The sequence below is a fragment of the Panthera uncia genome (genome assembly GCF_023721935.1).
Source record: "Panthera uncia isolate 11264 chromosome A3 unlocalized genomic scaffold, Puncia_PCG_1.0 HiC_scaffold_12, whole genome shotgun sequence".
NCBI classification, from domain to species: Eukaryota; Metazoa; Chordata; class Mammalia; order Carnivora; family Felidae; genus Panthera; species Panthera uncia.
The window spans coordinates 47,009-64,531 of record NW_026057579.1 but is presented as its reverse complement, the minus strand read 5'-3'; the positions used below and the strand labels follow the sequence as shown (position 1 = coordinate 64,531).

At 43.9% G+C, this 17,523-nt stretch overlaps 1 protein-coding gene and 1 long non-coding RNA gene across 4 annotated transcripts in view; one reads left to right on the top strand and one right to left on the bottom strand.

The window, feature by feature from the left end:
* Window positions 1-5,664: 5,664 nt before the first annotated feature.
* LOC125937390 (uncharacterized) lies at window positions 5,665-14,303 on the bottom strand. Its single transcript, XR_007462373.1, has 3 exons — window positions 13,980-14,303; window positions 11,639-11,751; window positions 5,665-8,445 (listed from the first exon to the last, which is right to left on the bottom strand). It is a non-coding gene; the product is annotated as an uncharacterized LOC125937390 (long non-coding RNA).
* Window positions 7,559-17,523, top strand: part of SUCLG1 (succinate-CoA ligase GDP/ADP-forming subunit alpha) — a 54,727-nt gene continuing 44,762 nt past the window's right edge. The window contains exon 1 of one of the 3 annotated variants that reach the window (XM_049652035.1): window positions 7,559-7,682. In XM_049652035.1, the coding sequence (XP_049507992.1) occupies window positions 7,640-7,682 (43 nt within the window). In that variant the 5' untranslated portion in view covers window positions 7,559-7,639. Of the gene's footprint in view, window positions 7,683-14,441; window positions 14,633-14,741; window positions 14,978-17,523 lie in introns of those variants that run through there. The other 2 variants (XM_049652033.1, XM_049652034.1) reach the window with 2 other exon arrangements.

The following is a 17,523-nucleotide window of genomic DNA, read 5'->3' as shown; positions in this document are numbered from 1 at the left end:
GACAGGACCGCTTTAAAAAAGACAGCTTTGACGCGTATACATATCACACAGGGTCATGATGTCCTAGAGTAGGGTGTTTGTCCCCAGAGATGTTTTCCTCTAGTTTTTGTCATAGACAGGGACTTGGTACCAGGTCTAAAGACCTCAGTGTCAGGCTGTCAGGGCTGACCTCAGTTCTCCTTGCTGACCTGGGAAAGGGGGCCGTCCTTGCTCTCTGGCTGCTTCTTTCAATGGACCTAAATTGCATTTGTGAAAGTCTAGCAGGATTTCATCAAGGGCAGGCTTCAGGCCCCTAATTCATAGGCAGCATCATTAGCATCATTTGCTGAGTGTCTGCTAATGCCTGAGATTTAGCAACAAATCTTTCCTGTGTTGTCTATGGCTTTAATGCAGGAAATAAATTTGAGTTCTGTCTGCATCATCCAAGGATCAGAGGCAATGGCTCATTGACTCTGCAAGAATTGCTTTTTGTCATCCAGGGATACAATACAAACCAGACTCCATGTGGCTGTGAGGCATGAATAACACTGCAGTTTCTCAAGCTGGCAGGGATAAGTTGGGTTTTGTCGTTCATTCATTATATAGCTGAGGCAGTGCCACTTATAACTGGCGTGCCTGAATTTGAGGTGTTTAGATAATGTGATAATATCCATTTATTCAGCATCTTCTTTTTAAAAAAAATAAACATATACTTATTATTTTTTATTTTTTGAGAGAGAGTGTGTGTATGTGTGCAAGTGGGGGAGGGGGAGAAGGAGGGAGGGAGGGAGGGAGGGGGAGAGAGAGAGAGAGAGAGAGAGAAAGAGAGAGAGAATCTTAAGCAAGCTCCACACCCAGCTCAGAGACTCATGTGGGCTCTATCTTACCACTGTGAGATCATGACCTGAGCTGAAATCAAGAATTGGATGCTTAACTGACTGAACCACCCAGGTACCCCAACACCTTCTACTATGGTCCACATTTGATCCTCATAATAGTGCTGAACAGTATAGGAGGGGCAGAAATGCATGTTACCATTTGCCAGATGGTGAGACTTAATGCATAAAGAAAATTCTGGGGCACCTGGGTGGCTCAGTCAGTTAAGTATCCAACTTGAGCTCAGGTCCTGATCTCCTGGTTAGTGAGTTCAATCCCCGCGTCCGGCTCTGTGCTGACAGCTGAGAGCCTGGAGTCTGCTTCATATTCTGTGTCTGTCTCTCTCTCTGCCCCTCCCCTCTTGCACTGTCTCTCTCTGAAAAATAAACATTAAAAAAATTTCTTTAAAGAAAATTGTACCGTTAAGAGTCTTAATCAGTACCAGGACCAAAATCTCAGGTCTCCTGAGCCCCAGACCCTATCTGCCACTTCTGTCCATGGTGAATAAAGAGAAATAAATACCTGTCTGAAGCTAAGGAAAATGTCCAACCTGAGCCTGGCTGTTATTGGCTCCTTTGGCACCTCCAGCTGGAGTCTACACCTTTCCAGGTTTCAGAAAGCCTCCTTGCTCACCATTGAACTCACTGCTGAACATTGGTCCAGACACATAGGTGATCCTGAATAAATATTTGTTGAATGAATGAGTGATCGATTGGTTCTAATCATTAAATTCCTTCTCGACCACTAAGTCCAGATAGTTTTGTAGAACCGGTTTCCTTTGGCATCTTTGTTCTTTGCTCAATGTTTTGTTCTTAAATTGCATTTGCCGTGAAAGAAAACTCCTTTCTTGCATGGGAAAGGCAAACAGCCATGCAAACCTGGAAGATAGCCAAGTCTGCATGGGCAATAAAGGAGGCAAGCCAGTTAGCTATTAACCAGCAGACAAGATAATTTAGCTACTTTTCAAGCTCTAGGTACCTCTCTTTGGAAGCCCTTTCCATACTTTTTCCAGCTCAGAGTAGTAAGGCAGATTAAGGCCTTGGGCAATCACAGTGTGCACTTCCCCTCCCTCCTCTCCCCCAACTGTACCTAGGTGACAGCAGATTAAACAGCAGGAAGCTTGAGGTGTGGTAAGTAACAGACAGGCAGTCTGCAGGCTGAGGGGTAAGTATAGCTGGAAAAGGGCAGCCTCAGGAATCGAAGTTCCTGGGGTCCCGGGGCGGGCGGGGGGGGGAGACTTCAATGGCTTCTTACATTTTCCTTAAATTTCAAATTTACCTTGGTTCCATTTAAGGCTTATTTCCCACTGATGACCTCTCAAGGCATTGGGCTACAATTCACAGAATTGTGAAAATATTAGGAAATGTTTGAGAGGTGCAGTAGTGTAAAGATGTGTGTAGGATAAGCTAATGTCTGTAAAGGGAAATGAGGCAGAAAAGCGAGTTTGGGGGTGAAGTCAGAGACCTCAGGGATAAGTGCTAGCAGTTAAGATAAAATATTTTCTACTTTATCTCACCAAGTTGATACTGTGCAAAATCAGTGTTCACTTCTTTTTTTTTTTTTTAGCACATAGTATCTCACAAACATTTATCCTATGGTGATTGAAGATTTTTGAACATAGGGACAGATCTGTCTATGACCAGGAAGTAAGCCCTCATGAGACAGTGAATCTGCCCACCCCTTGATCTTGGACTTCCCAGCCTCCAGAACTGTGAGAAATAAATTTCTCTTGTTTATAAGCTACCCAGTCTATGGTATACTTCTATAGTATTCTGAACAGATGAAGACAGCACTCTACCCTAGCCAAACACCATGGAAAAAAACATGGCCCATCCCCACCCGTCAACGAAGGCCAAGTGGGTGACCTAAACTTCCATACTATCTCAAGGTGCACCCCCCCCTTCCCCTGCAAGAAGATCTGGTGGAGGGCTGGTACTTTCATCCCGACTCAGTAATAATAAAGCTCCTCCTCCCCCAAAAGGGTATCAGTGAAAGCCATGTGGGATGCTAGACTTCCGTCCCCACCCAGCAGTAATGAGGCACCCCTTCCCCCTCTTTTCCTGGATGGGGTCAGAATCGGCTAAGTGGGAAGCCAGAACTTTCACCACCATTCAGTGGTAGCAATGTATCCTCCACCTCCTGAACTATCATTGCATTTCCTGTAAACCTATAATTCTTTCAAAATAAAAGTTAAAAAAAAAAGACTAAAAAATTTGCTGTCCTCCTTGTCATTCTCTTGTGATCATGCTAGATGACTGTATATGGTTGGGGGGAGGGACAGCGGGGGCAGGGGCATAGGCAGCAAAGAGAGAGAGATTGACCAACCCAACATGACTGAGCCAATTTCTAATTGTTTCCCAATTGGTAAATACTTTGAAACACAGTCTCTCTTTGCAACATTCTGTTGTCCTCAGCACCTGCTGGCACTGCTGACTTGTAGTATGCAACAGGCATAGGAGTGTAATCAAGGCTTCAGGTACAGACTCCTAAGCACTACTGGTAGAAAGCAGAGAGTTGCCAAATGCCAGGGACTACATGAGGATCATCGGGGGAGGTCTTTAAAAATACAAATTCCTGAGATGCCTCATTTAGGAGATTCTGATAGCTTAGATCCTGAAGAAGCATCCCCGGGCGAATGCCCCAGTGGTTCCTATTGGCTCCAGCTTTGCTTTGACTCGGCGAGGGTGGAGTCAAAGTTAAGAGATGCGTGTGCTGATCCTTGATCACTAAATATATGACGCAGGGCACGTCCTTTCTCTTTATTCTTGTTCCTATATTGCTTTTGTGACAGAGAGGTTTTGTTTCCCCAGGTCTAACTTTCAGAATAAAATGGAATTAAATAAAACCTGTTGACCTCACTGCTTTGTTCGCCACCTCCCCCTTGTCTGACACCCGCGTTTTTAACTGCTTCCTCCTGGGGACCTGAGTCCCGTTTGCAGGGATAGTTAGAAAGGGAGGCATGGAAGGTCTCCCAAGCCCTACACCGAAGCCACACTCTTGGAACACTGGGATACCCTCCGACAACGAGAACAAACTGACTGCAGAGCTTAGAGTGCCATTCAGAGCCACATCTGCTAGACCCTGATGAGAGACATTCAAGTCTGCCCCAAGGGGCTGCCTCAAGACAGTCGTTGTTGGAAAAAACAGAGTTGTGAATCTGGGGTTGCTGCCCATCATGAGTGAGGACAACTGAGCTGGGCAAATCCCCCAGGTGGATTTAAGGCTTTAGGAAGACAACCTGCTTTCAGCTTCCTCGGGGGCAACAGATTGTACTCTCTCTTTTTATTATTTTTTAAAGATTTTATTTTTAAGTAATCTCTACAACCAACATGGGGCTTGAACTCACAACCCTGAAATCAACAGTCACATGCTCCGTCGACTGAGCCAGCCGGTGCCCCTCTTTGTCTATCTTTTTTTAAAAATGAGTTCATTGTATTCAATAGCTTGATACATTAAGTGCCTGCCTATCTGGTTTCATTTCACTTTCAGGAAGATCCAAAACTTTGGTCATCTATTTCACTCAGAGGTATTACTTACATGTCAGCTTTTTCTTTTTGTTTTTGTTTGTTTGTTTGTTTTGGCTGTCAATACACCATAAAGGTAACTAATTGGATCAGAGGGAAGGTGAACTAACACTCACCAAGGAGCTTTTATGTGTCAGGAAGTGTGCAATGTACTTTTGGTATGTATTGTTACTTCTATTCTTTATAATAACCCTGGGAAGTAGGTGTTATGATCCGTATTTTATATATAAATATAAAAAATGTATGGTTTGTGGAAGCCATACAAGAGGGATACTCTCCAGAAATTAAATTTGTGAATGTATATGTGGGTGTACGTTGTGTGTGTGTGTGTGGGGGGGGGTTCTCCTCTTCTTTAGCAAGAGAAATTGCCATCCGTGTCACGGCAGAGGCAGGAAATCACCTGGGAACCTTTGAAAACAGCTTCCCTTAGATGGGTAGGGTGGACCAACCTGGGATCACAGGATGTGACCACTTTTACAGGCAGGTGTAAAGGAGGGACAATTGTTTGGGAAGTGTGGGTCACCAGAAACAGAGGATGATGGATCTGCAAGGTGGTAGATACATGGAGTAGTATTGAACCAGTACTCCAGGGTCACTGTGGCACTGCTCAGTAGGAGAGGGGGGCTTAGCAATCAGTGCTGCCTGAGAACATGGACTTCCACAGCCTGGACTGCTGTCACCTATTTCTGTCAGAGTAACAGAGCCATCTGGATCATTCTGTGCTCCCTTAAGACTGTCATAAACATTCAGAGGAGGGGTGCCTGGGTAACTCAGTCAGCTAACTGTCTGACTTCGGCTGGGGTCATGATCTCACAGTTTGTGGGTTCGAGCCCCGCATCAGGCTCTGTGCTGACAGCTCAGAGCCTGGAGCCTGCTTCAGATTCTGTGTCTCCCTCTCTCTCTCTGCCCCTTCCCCACTCACACTTTGTCTCTCCATCTCTTACAAAATAAACATCAAAAAAAAAAAAAAAACATTCAGAGGAACAGAATGAGAGGTAGACCTGAATGTCTGATCTTGCTGTTTCCTGCATATGGGGAAGAAAGCAGAGCATATGAGTTGCTCCTTGAGCTTCATGACATATAAATGAGGAATCGGTGATACTGCTGTGGGTGCCAGGGCAGAGATTTGGGCTCTGGACTGTCTGATGGTGAAGCCCATGTATATTGTGTTCTATATGTTTGTGAGCTGGGTCCCCTTCACCAGAACTGGGTGAACATGTAGAGGGTATTTTCACTTGTTTTCATTTTAAATCTTGTTTCCTTCCTATTTACCATTTCATCTTGCCTGTCTTTGGACTAAGTTCATAGAGAATCTTTTTTTTTTTTTTTTTAACGTTTATTTATTATTGAGAGAGACAGACAGAGCATGAGCAGAGGAGGGGCAGAGAGAGGCAGAGACACAGAATCCAAAGCAGGCTCCAGGCTCCGAGCTGTCAGCAGAGAGCCTGACTCAGGACTTGAACTCACAAACTGCAAGATCATGACCTGAGCTGAAGTTGGTTGCTCAACCAACGGAGCCACCCAGATGTCCCCCTTTAAAAAAAAAAATTTAATGCATAGAGAATCATTTTTAAGGAAAGATACCATGTTAACTGCTATTAAGCACTTGACAGTCTTAGCCTAAAATCATGAAGTAGAAGGGCGCCTGGGTGGCTCAGTCCGTTGGGCGTCCAACTTTGGCTCAGGTCCTGATCTCACGGTCTGTGAGTTTGAGCCCTACATCAGGCTCTGTGCTGACAGCTCAGAGCCTAGACCCTGCTTTGGATTCTGTGTCTCCCTCTCTCTCTGCCCCTCCCCTGCTCGCACTTTCTTTCTTTCTCAAAAATAAACAAATGTTAAAAAAAAATGATGAAATAGAAATAAGCAGGGCTACTGGGGCTGTGTAGGACTTTAGGGTCTTAATCCATGATAGCAGGACCCAGATTCCAGGGAATGGAGTCTCTTGTGTCTTTGCCTCTGCCTGGAGCACCTGCTGCCTGCTGCTGCCCGCCCCACTGGCACCTGCATTGACAAGTGTACACGAGTCTTTCCAAACAGTCAGTCCCAATGTTCTTGGTAGAGGAGCCAAGACAGAAACATTCTCTTAGTGAAGGATTTGGGTGGAGTTGTGAGGATGCAAGATCTCGTGACTTACTTGAGCCATACCTGAAGGATATGCCCTAGATTTTTCAGTTAAATGAGTCTGTAATAATAACAGGCAGCACTATTGTTTACTATTATAGACTCTTCTCCGAGTGTTTTATATGGAGTGTCTCATTTAACGCACACAACAAACCTATGAGATAAGTACTATTATCCCTACCTACAAGGGAGGAATGTGAGGCACAGAGATTTCGAAGAGACATATAGAACTGGGAAATATCCAATGGGGCAATGATACCACACAGTTTAGGGTTGAGTTTTCTGCTGAATAGAAACTATTTACATCTCTACCAGACAAAAGTCTGTAAGTTAAGAGTCTGGGTCCTAATCACATCATTTCATTCATAAAAAAACCAAAACTGCTAATTATTTCTTTTTCTGGTTATAAAAATAATGTGTTAACCTTGGAGAACTTGGATGATATCAAAAAGAATCGATCACAAAGTAGAAATTATCTGCAAAATTTATAATAAATAAGTATACTATTTTTGTATTAACTGTGAAAGAAAGTTAAATAAAGGTTCATCTTTCTAGAGAATGAAGTAACAGTTTGGAAGGCATGTTAGACAATGGATTGAAAGGTGTGCATCCTTTTGAGTCCATGCAGATCTTTTCAAATTCTGTCAGGTCATATTGGACTTCAAAGCCCAACACTAGCCACTTACTCCACAAATACGTGAAACCCCAATGAAAAAGGGGCTTTCATAGCCCCAGGCAATGAAAATGCTGAACACAGATGAGTGATGGGAGCCTGAGTTAGAGATGCCATCACTTGGTAGCTGTTGGAGTTGTTTTTTGTGGAGTGCTTTGTCTTCTAGGAACATGGGTCCCTCTCTTCCACCTTGGAGTCCTTTCTCAGGCCACAACCAGCATCCTAAGATCCCTCTCCTTTCTTTTCCAGGGGCCCCAGGGCTTTTTTCTCTTTTTAGTACTAATTCCTGGGACTCTTCTTTGCCCCTCTACTAGACCGTAGGGTGGGAAACAATGTCACAATGTTTTCAGCTACATTCCAGAATCTCATGGAATCTGGTTCTGTCCTGGTATCCTGGATTTTCATCTGCTACAAAAAATTAAAAAGTACACACACACACACACACACACACACACAGAACTAGAAGATGTATTTGATGAAGAAGGAAAGTTATCTGAGAAGGAGCAGAGGTGGGTGGAAAAACAGCTTTCCTGACTATAATTCCAGAAATTCTCCACATGAATCACTAATTTGTGTGAAGATATAGGTGATCTCTGTTAAAATGCACAAGAAACCTGTAATTTGAGAGACAGAAGCAAAGTCCTAGTGTATTTAATCCCCGAGAAACAGGACAATGTCTGCAGAAATTCTTAGAGGTGGTGAGAAAATGGCGGGATCCAGCACAGGGCAGCATGAAAGCACTGGCTTTCTAGGGAAAAGGAAAGGAGTCAGTCTTCACAAGAAGGGGAATCTTAAGAGGGACACTCAAACCAAGCTGTCTTCTTTATGGTTTTGCTGAGGACTGACTCTTGCTTTCTTATCAGACTTTCTCCCAGAAAGGGGCATCTGGTGGGTATTGTGATGCACTACTCAGATGCAGGACGTGTCTCCTTCAATGAAGGACACGTCGCCCTCCTACCTGGGAGTGCTATTGGTTGAGAGTCTTCTTCAGCTGTCTCTCAGCTCTCCCAACCCTTTCAGGAATTTTCTGAATGCAAACAGCTGCCTCAGCCACGATCCTACTCACACCTTGGTGACAATCCATGTGGGGTTATAGAAGCCTGACCATCTTGCCCGATTCAGGGCGATTCTGAAGGGCATTGGCCAAGACTCTGTTATTGGACCCGCACCACAGCTGGATCTCTCCTTCCTTCCAACTTTGCTCTCTTCCCTTCCCTTCTGTAGGAGGTGGTCCCCAGCATACTCTTGCACAGGGTTTTCAGGGCACCAAATCTGCAACAGGGATCAAGTATGGGGAAAAGAAATTAGGTTTGGAAACCACTTCCTCTAAAGGAGAGATCGAAGCTCTTGACATTCTTGTGAGGATCTAACACAGATGAGACCTCCCCTTTGCAGGTGCTGAGTGGATAGATCATTCAAAGAACTGTAATAAGCTTTCAGGAGGACCCTGCAAGTGCATTTCAGAAAGTTCTTTGTCCTCAAGACAGCTAAGCTGGCTCTCCCCTATAAGGGGAGAGGGAAAGAGTCTGCCTCCGCTCAAATCGGCCAGTGGTGTTAGTTGGCTCTTAGAATTGTGCTGTGTGATTCTGCCTCTCTTTGAAGCTGCACTTGAGATGAAAATAATCCCCAGTCTTTGTGACTCATGTCTTGTAGTTTTTCAAAAGCTGGAGCTGTGTCTGAGGTCAAGTGTTTCTGATTTGTGTTGTGCCATCTTCCATAAAGTAGGGCGAAGGATGCAAGCTCCTATACTCTACATTTGTTTTATGAAGGAATTAGTCACACCTATAGTGGAGCCTGAGGGATTAGGCTGGCTCATCAGCCCCAGAGGCCCCAGCCTTTCTTGGCTCCAATATGTTTCTCTTCGAGTGTGCTTGTGCCAGTGAAGATGAAGAAGATTTTCTCCCTTTGGAAGGCTGGCAGTTTTGTTTTGTTTTGTGCCCATAAAGAAGTTGGCAGAACTAGTCCAAGATGCAATGGACTGAATGTTTGTGCTCCCCCCCCCACCCCCCATTTCTATGTTGAGAGCTACTTCCCAATGTGATGGTATGAGGGGGTGGGGCCTTTAGGAGATGATCGGGTCATGAGGGTGGAACTCCATGAATGGGATCAGTGTGCTTATAAAAGGGAACTCAGAGCACTGTCTTGTCCTCTTTCTGCCATGTGAGGCTACAGAAGGGCCAGCCCAGAAGAGGACCCTCACCAGAACCTGACCATGCTGGCACGCTGATCTTGGATGTCCAGCCTCCAGGGCTGCGAGAAATAAATTTCTGTTGTTTATAAGCTACCCTGTCTGTGGTACTTTGTTACAGCACCTTGAGCTAAGGCACTAGACAAGGTTCTTTTTGTTCCATTTCCACGTGGCAGTCAGACTGCCTAGGTGAATACACACAAAGCTTTGGGGCACCCAGATTGCAGCAGGGAGGTAATCTGTAACATTAACTGATGCTTTTCCTTCCAGTAGCTCCTTCTTTGACCCTCTTCTAAATATTTCTACTCCTTCCCCTTACCAATTTATTTCTGGCACTCTCAGTTGCCCCCAGGAAAGGAATGTGTATCTCAAAGTCCCTGAGAATGGCAGAAACAACTTAGATTTGGACCAAAAATGTGAGTTAATGTTTCCAAGACCAGAAAAGGATCCCAGGCTAGGAAATGAGCAGGGAGCCAGGAGAGCTTAGGCATTGATCCCGCCCCCCCAAGTCCCCCTACTTGAAGGTGGAGGGAGGTGAGTAGTCAAAAGAATCACCAAAATGAGTTAAGGGATACACGAAGCAGGGTGTATTTGTGTGTTCAGGTTGCCATAAAGAAATACTACAGACTGGGTGGCTTAAACAACAGAAATTTCTCACAGTTCTGGGGACTGAAAGTCCAAAATCAAGGCATTGGCCAATTTGGTTCCTGGTGAAAGTTCTCTTGCTACTTTGCCGATGGCTGCCTTCTGGCTGTGTCCTCACATGGTGGAAAGAGGGAGCTCTCTTGTATTTCTTTTTTTTTTTTTTTAATGATTTTTTAAAAATGTTTATTTATTTTTGAGAGGCAGATAGAGCATTAGTGGGACAAGAGCAGAGAAAGGGAAACACCGAAGCAGGCTCCAGGCTCTGAGCTGTCAGCACAGAGCCTGATGTGAGACTCGAACCCATGAACTGTGAGATCATAACCTGAGCCAAAGCTGGACGCTCAATTGACTGAGCCACCCAGGCACCCTTCTTGTATTTTTTTTATAAGAACACTAATAATATTGGTGTTTAACCCTAATTTACCTAATTTAACCCTAATTACTTCTTTACTCCAAATATAGCCATCAGGGGGGCTAGGACTTCGACATATGAATTTGGAGGGTGGGGAGACAATTTGGCCCATAGCCCAGGAACTTGTTGCTCTCAAGAAAGAGACACAGAAACAGAGAGAGACAGAGACAGATGAGAGAGAAAGCAAGCAGAATGGTTACAAGATTCTGTTAAACAGTGCATCTAGGCAAGCAGGGATGTTAGCTATGGTCCAGCACAGCACCAGAGGGGTTGAATGGTTCTCACGCACCTAAGAAGAGCCCAGAAATAGCTGGTAGAGCCAGACCAAGAGGAGCATTGCAAATAGGAGGAAGGGATGATACAGCACTAGCTGAGAATGAGATGGAAGGATGCACATGAGGGGCTGCCTGTACGGACAAAGGACCAAATGCTTCTTCTGCCTCATCCAACTCACCCCAACATTCCACCAGAAATTTAGACAAAACTCTGGTGAAAGAAGATGGATTTGAAATCCTGGAAGAATTGGGGCTCATATTAAAATCAAGGTAAAATACAGAACGAGAACTCCTCTTCTATATATTAAAAAAAAACAAACAAATCCGTATTTCCTTTATCAGTTAAAGAATCCACCAGAGTCTTGGTCAGATTCTCTTTTCTGGTCTGATTGGGGTATACAGATCAGTGACAACAGCTGATTTATTTCCTTAAAAATAATGCAAAGGAGAGACTTTGTTCCAATAGTTTGAACCTCATTACTTAGCTCAGACCTGTCAAGATTCTTGGTTGCAAGATTCTTGGTTCTTCAGAATAAATTAAGCAGAAAAAGACACGGCCGTGGGACTGCCAGCATGGATAGTAGTCACCTTGACTGCTGGTCTCCTGACTCCCCCACCAGTCCTGTTTTGGCCCTTTTTATTCCCACATTAGTGGCAACACAGAAGGGTGATGTGGTGGGTAGGAGAATGGATACATATGTATGCTTGTATGTGTGCAAAGTAGATCTGGAAGTCTACACAAGAAATTGGATAATATTGATTTAACCTGGGAGAACTGGGTAGTGGGGAAACAGAAGAAAGATTTCTCACTATATAATTTTTTTTGTAACTTTTGGATTTTTATTCGTGGGGAAAATAGCCTTAATTAAAAAAAATTAATAATTCTAAGTCCCATTAAATCCAATTCAAAAATGTAAATCTTATACCTAATTCAAAGCTCCTTACCCCCTCCAATGTCTGGTGCGATCTATGGCTCCACAACCTGCAGCTGGGAAGGAGTCAAGGTCTGTTTACTCCTCCTTCTTTTACTCCTTCTCCTCTTCCCTTGCTTTTGGCTCCTGCAGGGGTGGGGTGAGGTTTGGATAAAATCTCTTAAATGGGGTGATCTGAGGTTCTCTCTGGTCTTTATGCTCTGGAATGCTGTGGGTTTCTCAGTAGCTCCTCTCCTCCCACCCTGCCTAGGGAACCCCATCTGCACAGTATCTTGATGAGTTATATGCTCTTTGGCTGACCTCCTGGAAACCTCTCCCCTACACTGTCCCCCTTCTGCCCCTGGAGAGGGGGGAATCTTCCATGGTTTTTTATGCTATGGTTCCTTGTCCCAGCAGGAGATCCTTAAGGGGAAGCTCAGCTTTCTTTCCTGGCATCAATTTCACCCATGGGATTATTACACATTTTGCCATACCAAACAATGCCCTGCCTCCAAGTGAGGGTTGTTCTAGACAGCCTCCTGCCTGGAGTTCTCCAGACAGGAAGCAGATATTAGGCTTTATGTTTAGGTCTGATATCCAAACTCAAGTTTTCCTGAATGTTCTTTGACTAGATCTACTTTAGGACACTGGGGTAGGTTCATGAACTTCTGCAGTTCTGCAAGGATTTAGCCTTGATTTAATGCCAGTCCTTTTAGTAAGGAGCCCTTTGCCACGAACTTGTCTGGTGGGGTGAGAGGAAAGGGGAACCTCAGGGGACAACTCATGACTCAGAATTCTCTCATTCAATGAATTCCAGTCTTTTGCTTATTTGAGTTGCTAGGGTGTGAGTGGGAGAATCCGAAAACAATTCTGTCCTACTCTTATTACAATCTTGAGGGAGGTATCTCCTAGGCTTCCCTCCTTAGAATGTGGAGTTACTTATGGCCTTTTGCCCTCATCTTTGGGGCTTTAGCCAAAGTTTGGACACACATGCAAATGTCCTATTCCACATCTGGTGGAACTTCAAGACATCATCCTGCCATGTGAAGATGAAAGTTCTTATCTTTAATGATAATAACTACCATTTACTGAATGTTTATAAGGTACAAAGAGCATTAACTGCTCACAACACTATTATGAGACAGGGATTTTCATACCCATCTCAGTGAGAAAAACCAGAGGTCACACAGCCCACAACAGTATGGGAATTTGAATCCAGATCTGTCTGACTCCAAAACCAATCTGCATATAAAAATAGGTAGTATAGTTAGTGTCACTGCAACTGTCTCCTATCAATGAGCTATAGAATTGGGGCAGAGGTGTAGTTATTCTGAATGATTGAAACACCATCAAACTTTGTGTGTGGATTCAATAAATAAATGTATATGCTATTTCTTATCTGTCAATTCAAGAAATAATGCTCAACAAATAATGAGTTCTTTTTTTGTGCCAGCCATTGTTCTAGATGCTGAGGATACCTCAGTGTACAAAACAAGCTAAAATCCGTGTCTTGTGGGAATAAAAATTCATTACAATCATACCAGAATTCTATTTTTTGTCATCACGCATTTTACCAATTAAAGAAAACTAAAAACATAACTATCATCATGTAAATGTTTAGGAAGAACTTTGCTCTTGAAAATGAGTCTTCATACTAGACCTATTTGGAAACCACTGTTTATTTTATTTCATTTGATGGGCAGGTGGATAGGGGTAGAGGGAGGGAAAGAATCTTAAACAGACTCCATGCTCAGTGCGAGCCAGAGTGGGGCTTGACCTCATGACCCTGGGATCATGACCTAAGTCAAAATCAAGAGTCCTTGGCTCAATCTGGGTGGGGTGAGCCATCCAGGCACCCCACCACTGATACTATTTAAATACATGATCGCAAGAACATAACACATTAGATAAGGGAGGGATTTGTGAGTAGACAAGTCCAACCCAGGACTGACAATATCTGGATCCTAGAAGAAATATTGGGAAATCTCTGTTGGGTAATCCTACTCATACATCGCATAGCTCAGTATAAATTGTAATTACTACGTCAGTAAATTATCATAATTCTATTGATGAGAATGACAAGGAACCTCAGAACATGTTTGGAAGCAGGGAGAGAGATTACTTTATCTGTTTACTCTTTGACTCTTGGACTCTGAGTTTCCTTCTAAACCACTTACAGGAATGACCGGTTTGTTTAAAAAGGAGCAGTCACATTTGATCTATAACTTCAATGTTCCAGGATCCCCAGGGAAGAGTCACTCATTCACTTAGTGCTAGTCAAAGGCTGTATGATAGCTTGTTTGACCAAAAGATCCATATTCCAAGAAATTAAGTGTCAGTAAGGTAGTTTTTGGTCTTTCTCGTCATTTCCTTACCTTCACTGGACAATAGCATGAACTCACATTGTTACCATCGGTAATTCTTCCAGGTCCTCACAAGGGTATGTGGTGAGGAATAATATTGGCCTCTCCGTATGCCAGCCGAGATAAATGAAGGTCCAGATTGGTTTAAGGATACGGAAAGTTCTGCACTGCTCTTCGCACTTCATTCCTCTTGCCACCCCATCTCCTGGGTCTGAGTATCCCCTTTCCCGCTCGCTTCCCCTCCCGCACTCCTCCACCTAAACCACAAACAAGTCGAGGCCACCAAACTACATTTCCCACAATGCTACGCGCCGACCGGCCTCGCTTGAGGTTTTTCCTAAGCTGCCGTTGTAATTAATGTTGAATTAAAGCCACATTTTCGGGGAGCAGCCGAGTTAATGTCCTCTTCTCCGTTAAGAGACCTCTTTTCCCCTCTACCTACTGTGTCCAATGTTTGGCGAAGTCTCTGCGGCGGAATATTCATTTAGGCGACTGCCATGGCCACCCATTTCCTCTTCGAGCCTCGGCCCCTACCAGGTCCCCGGGGGCCTGGGAGTGTCATTGGTGGATGACCGCAGCTCTTGCCGCTGCCGCTGTCACTGCGACCATGGCCTCTGGTAGCAGCTGCCTGGCAGCCGCCCGCCTCCTGTCGCGCTCCTTCCTCCGTGAGTCCAGCCGAGACTCTCTCCTCCAGGTCTCCGAGAGTTCCTGGCCTCGCCGGGCCCAACGTCCCGGCCCAGGCCGTGGCTGGGCCCTCCGGGGCCGGACCTCAGCGGGGGCCTGGGAGCCGCGAGAGTGCGGCCCCACGTCGGGGACCTCCTGGGGCGGAAGGAGCTTTGCTGGAGCTTTGTGGGGTGGGGGGCGTGACTTGGGCTGCTGGCCTAAGTAGGGTGGCCGAGCCAAGATTCGGGTCTGGGAGCCCTGAAGACCTGGGGGCATGCTCTAGCGCCCGCGATGATGAATGGCCGGATGGGGGCGGCATCTAGACTGCCCCTATTTGGGAGTGAGAGGTGAGGTGGTCCAGGATGAACTCAGCTGGGAGAGTTGAGCGTCTAGATTGAGAGATGGGGGAAGAATGTCTCAGCAAATTGGGGAGAGGGAGTAAGGCTGCCGCTTGTTTTTGGTTTTGTTTTTGTTTTTTCCCTGTAGATTGTAGACTTAGCAGAAAGCTGGGTTCTGCACCCCAGAGTCAGCATAGCCCAGAAGACTCCTAGAAGTTTAGGTTTGGCTGGTACCTTAACCAACTATTTGCAGTATCTCCACCAGGCGGTGTGGACTCCTCGGTTCCTGAAAATTTAATACCCAAGGTTGCTAGTCTTTGAGTAATGCTGACTATTGAAAATTCTTGCCGTGTTCAAAGTCTCTGTGTTAGGTTGACTGTATAGGAAGAGACTTTGAAATTAACCATATCACATTTGAAGTCTGGTTAGTCCCTTACAGTCTGTGTAGTAACCCTAGGCACTTTTCTGAATCTGCTTCTCAATTTCTGTTTCCAATCCCATGAAAATAATATTTTAATGAATGTGAGACATCATCACTTGTATGGGGCACCATTATTTTGTCTACTACTAACAGTAGAAAATGATTGCTAATTAAAATTGTGCCATGCCATTATGAGTTGTCAGATGCATCCAGATTTAGAACATCTTGAAAAGTGAAAAAATGTGCATCCTGGAAATGATGAAGTACAGGATAATCTGGGCTCACTGTGCAGAATTATTGAAACAATTTATATAAGGTACCCGGGATGTAATACACACTCAGCGATAGTTTTATTCTTCCTTTCTTACACTTCACTCCTAATTCGGTTTGTACTGAGTATTGGACAAGACTTAATTCATTTCTTGAGAAGATTACATTCCAAAAGTGTGGGAGGATGAGTATGCACTTAATAGCTACACTTCCTTAACCAGACCACATCTGGTAGGACAAACATCTGGCTAGATAACTTTGGCAAGTAGGAAAAAGTTGGGTTTATTTGGGAAAGTTTTCTGGAGATTCTTGTGTATAATTTAAAGGACAGTTGAATGTATTGTAAGCAGAAGAGAAAAAGGGATTAATTATAGCCATGTCATTCTCACCTGGGGTCCTGCTCCTCTGAGTTTCTGAAAAATCCTAGCCTCAGGTAGGTCTGCTGTCTTAGTAGGAGGAGAGTCTTAAGAGAAGTGTCTAAAGAATCAGGATCTTTAATCCACGCTTACCAATATTTAGTAACCCTTTGCTCACAGAACTGGGAGCTCTTTTTTCCTACACAGGGCCTTAAAAAACCATCAGGTGTAGTTTTCTGTTGCTCAAATAGTCTTCATTTATCCTAGTCATGTGATCAATCTGTTATTAAGAATCTGAGAGTCTGAGATCTAAACTAATTTATCTCCTATATTAGAGGGGTTACAGACTATAGTGTTTAGTGCAGATAATCCCTCTAAATCCTCCAAATCTACTCAGGCCACATTTTTAAACCCATTTCCACTTTCACTAGTAAAACAGCAGCCACAACAGTTCCACCTAGCAAACTTTTTTTTTTAGCGTGGTCAGAACTTATTTATGCTCTGAGGTTAGTAATAGAACTAGAGATGCTAGAGAATTTTGTTTCCTCTGTCCTCTTAAGTTTCAGTAGCAACTGAAGGGTACATTTGTGCTGAAGGTCGCAAGTATTGCAATATTGATTTGCTTTAGGAAAAAAACAAACAAACAAAAAAAACCCAACTCAAACACTTTGTAGGTGTCTTCCAGAGCCCTGTTGGAATGTTTAGAAATTTTTGAGCCCAAACAACCCAAAGAACAAAGCAAGAATAAACCAGTTTTATAGTTTATGAAAAAAGGGAAAGAATCCAGTTGAAGTGAGGAAAGAAAATAAAATGAAAAATAAGGAAGGTTTCTTCCATGAGCCAGTTTAACGATTTTATAAGCACATTTGAAGTTGAGTTAGTAAAGTGTTTCAAGAAACACAAAGCTATGCAAGGTCATTTTATTTTTATTTTTATTTTTATTAATGTTTATTTATTTTTGAGACAGAGAGAGACAGAGCATAAATGGGGGAGAGTCAGAGAGAGAGGGAGATACAGAATCCAAAACAGGCTCCAGGCTCTGAGCGGTCAGCACAGAGTCCGACACGGGGCTCAAACTCACGGACCGCGAGATAATGACCCGAGCCGAGGTCGGACGCTTAACCAACTGAGCCACCCAGGGGCTCCTACAAGGTCATTTTAAACACAAGCCAGGGATTCCTGTAGGTTGGGTCTTGTAGAATAAATAGGGAACAGGAGGCAGTATTTTTAGTCCCTGAATTATGGTATTTTAATGCCAGAAAGTGAACTTTACAATCCAACTGGTGTCATGTCTTTATTTGGCAAATGAGGAAATAAACTCAGAAAGTTTCCTGCCCAATATCAGAATGGATATTAGAACTCAGGTTTTCTGACTCTGTAGTATTCTTTTTACTAGTACATGCTTTGTGACACTATAGTTCCCTTCTGAAGCTGTGGTCTGTGGTGTTCTTTTTTTCTTCTTTTCTTTCTTTCTTTCTTTCTTTCTTTCTTTCTTTCTTTCTTTCTTT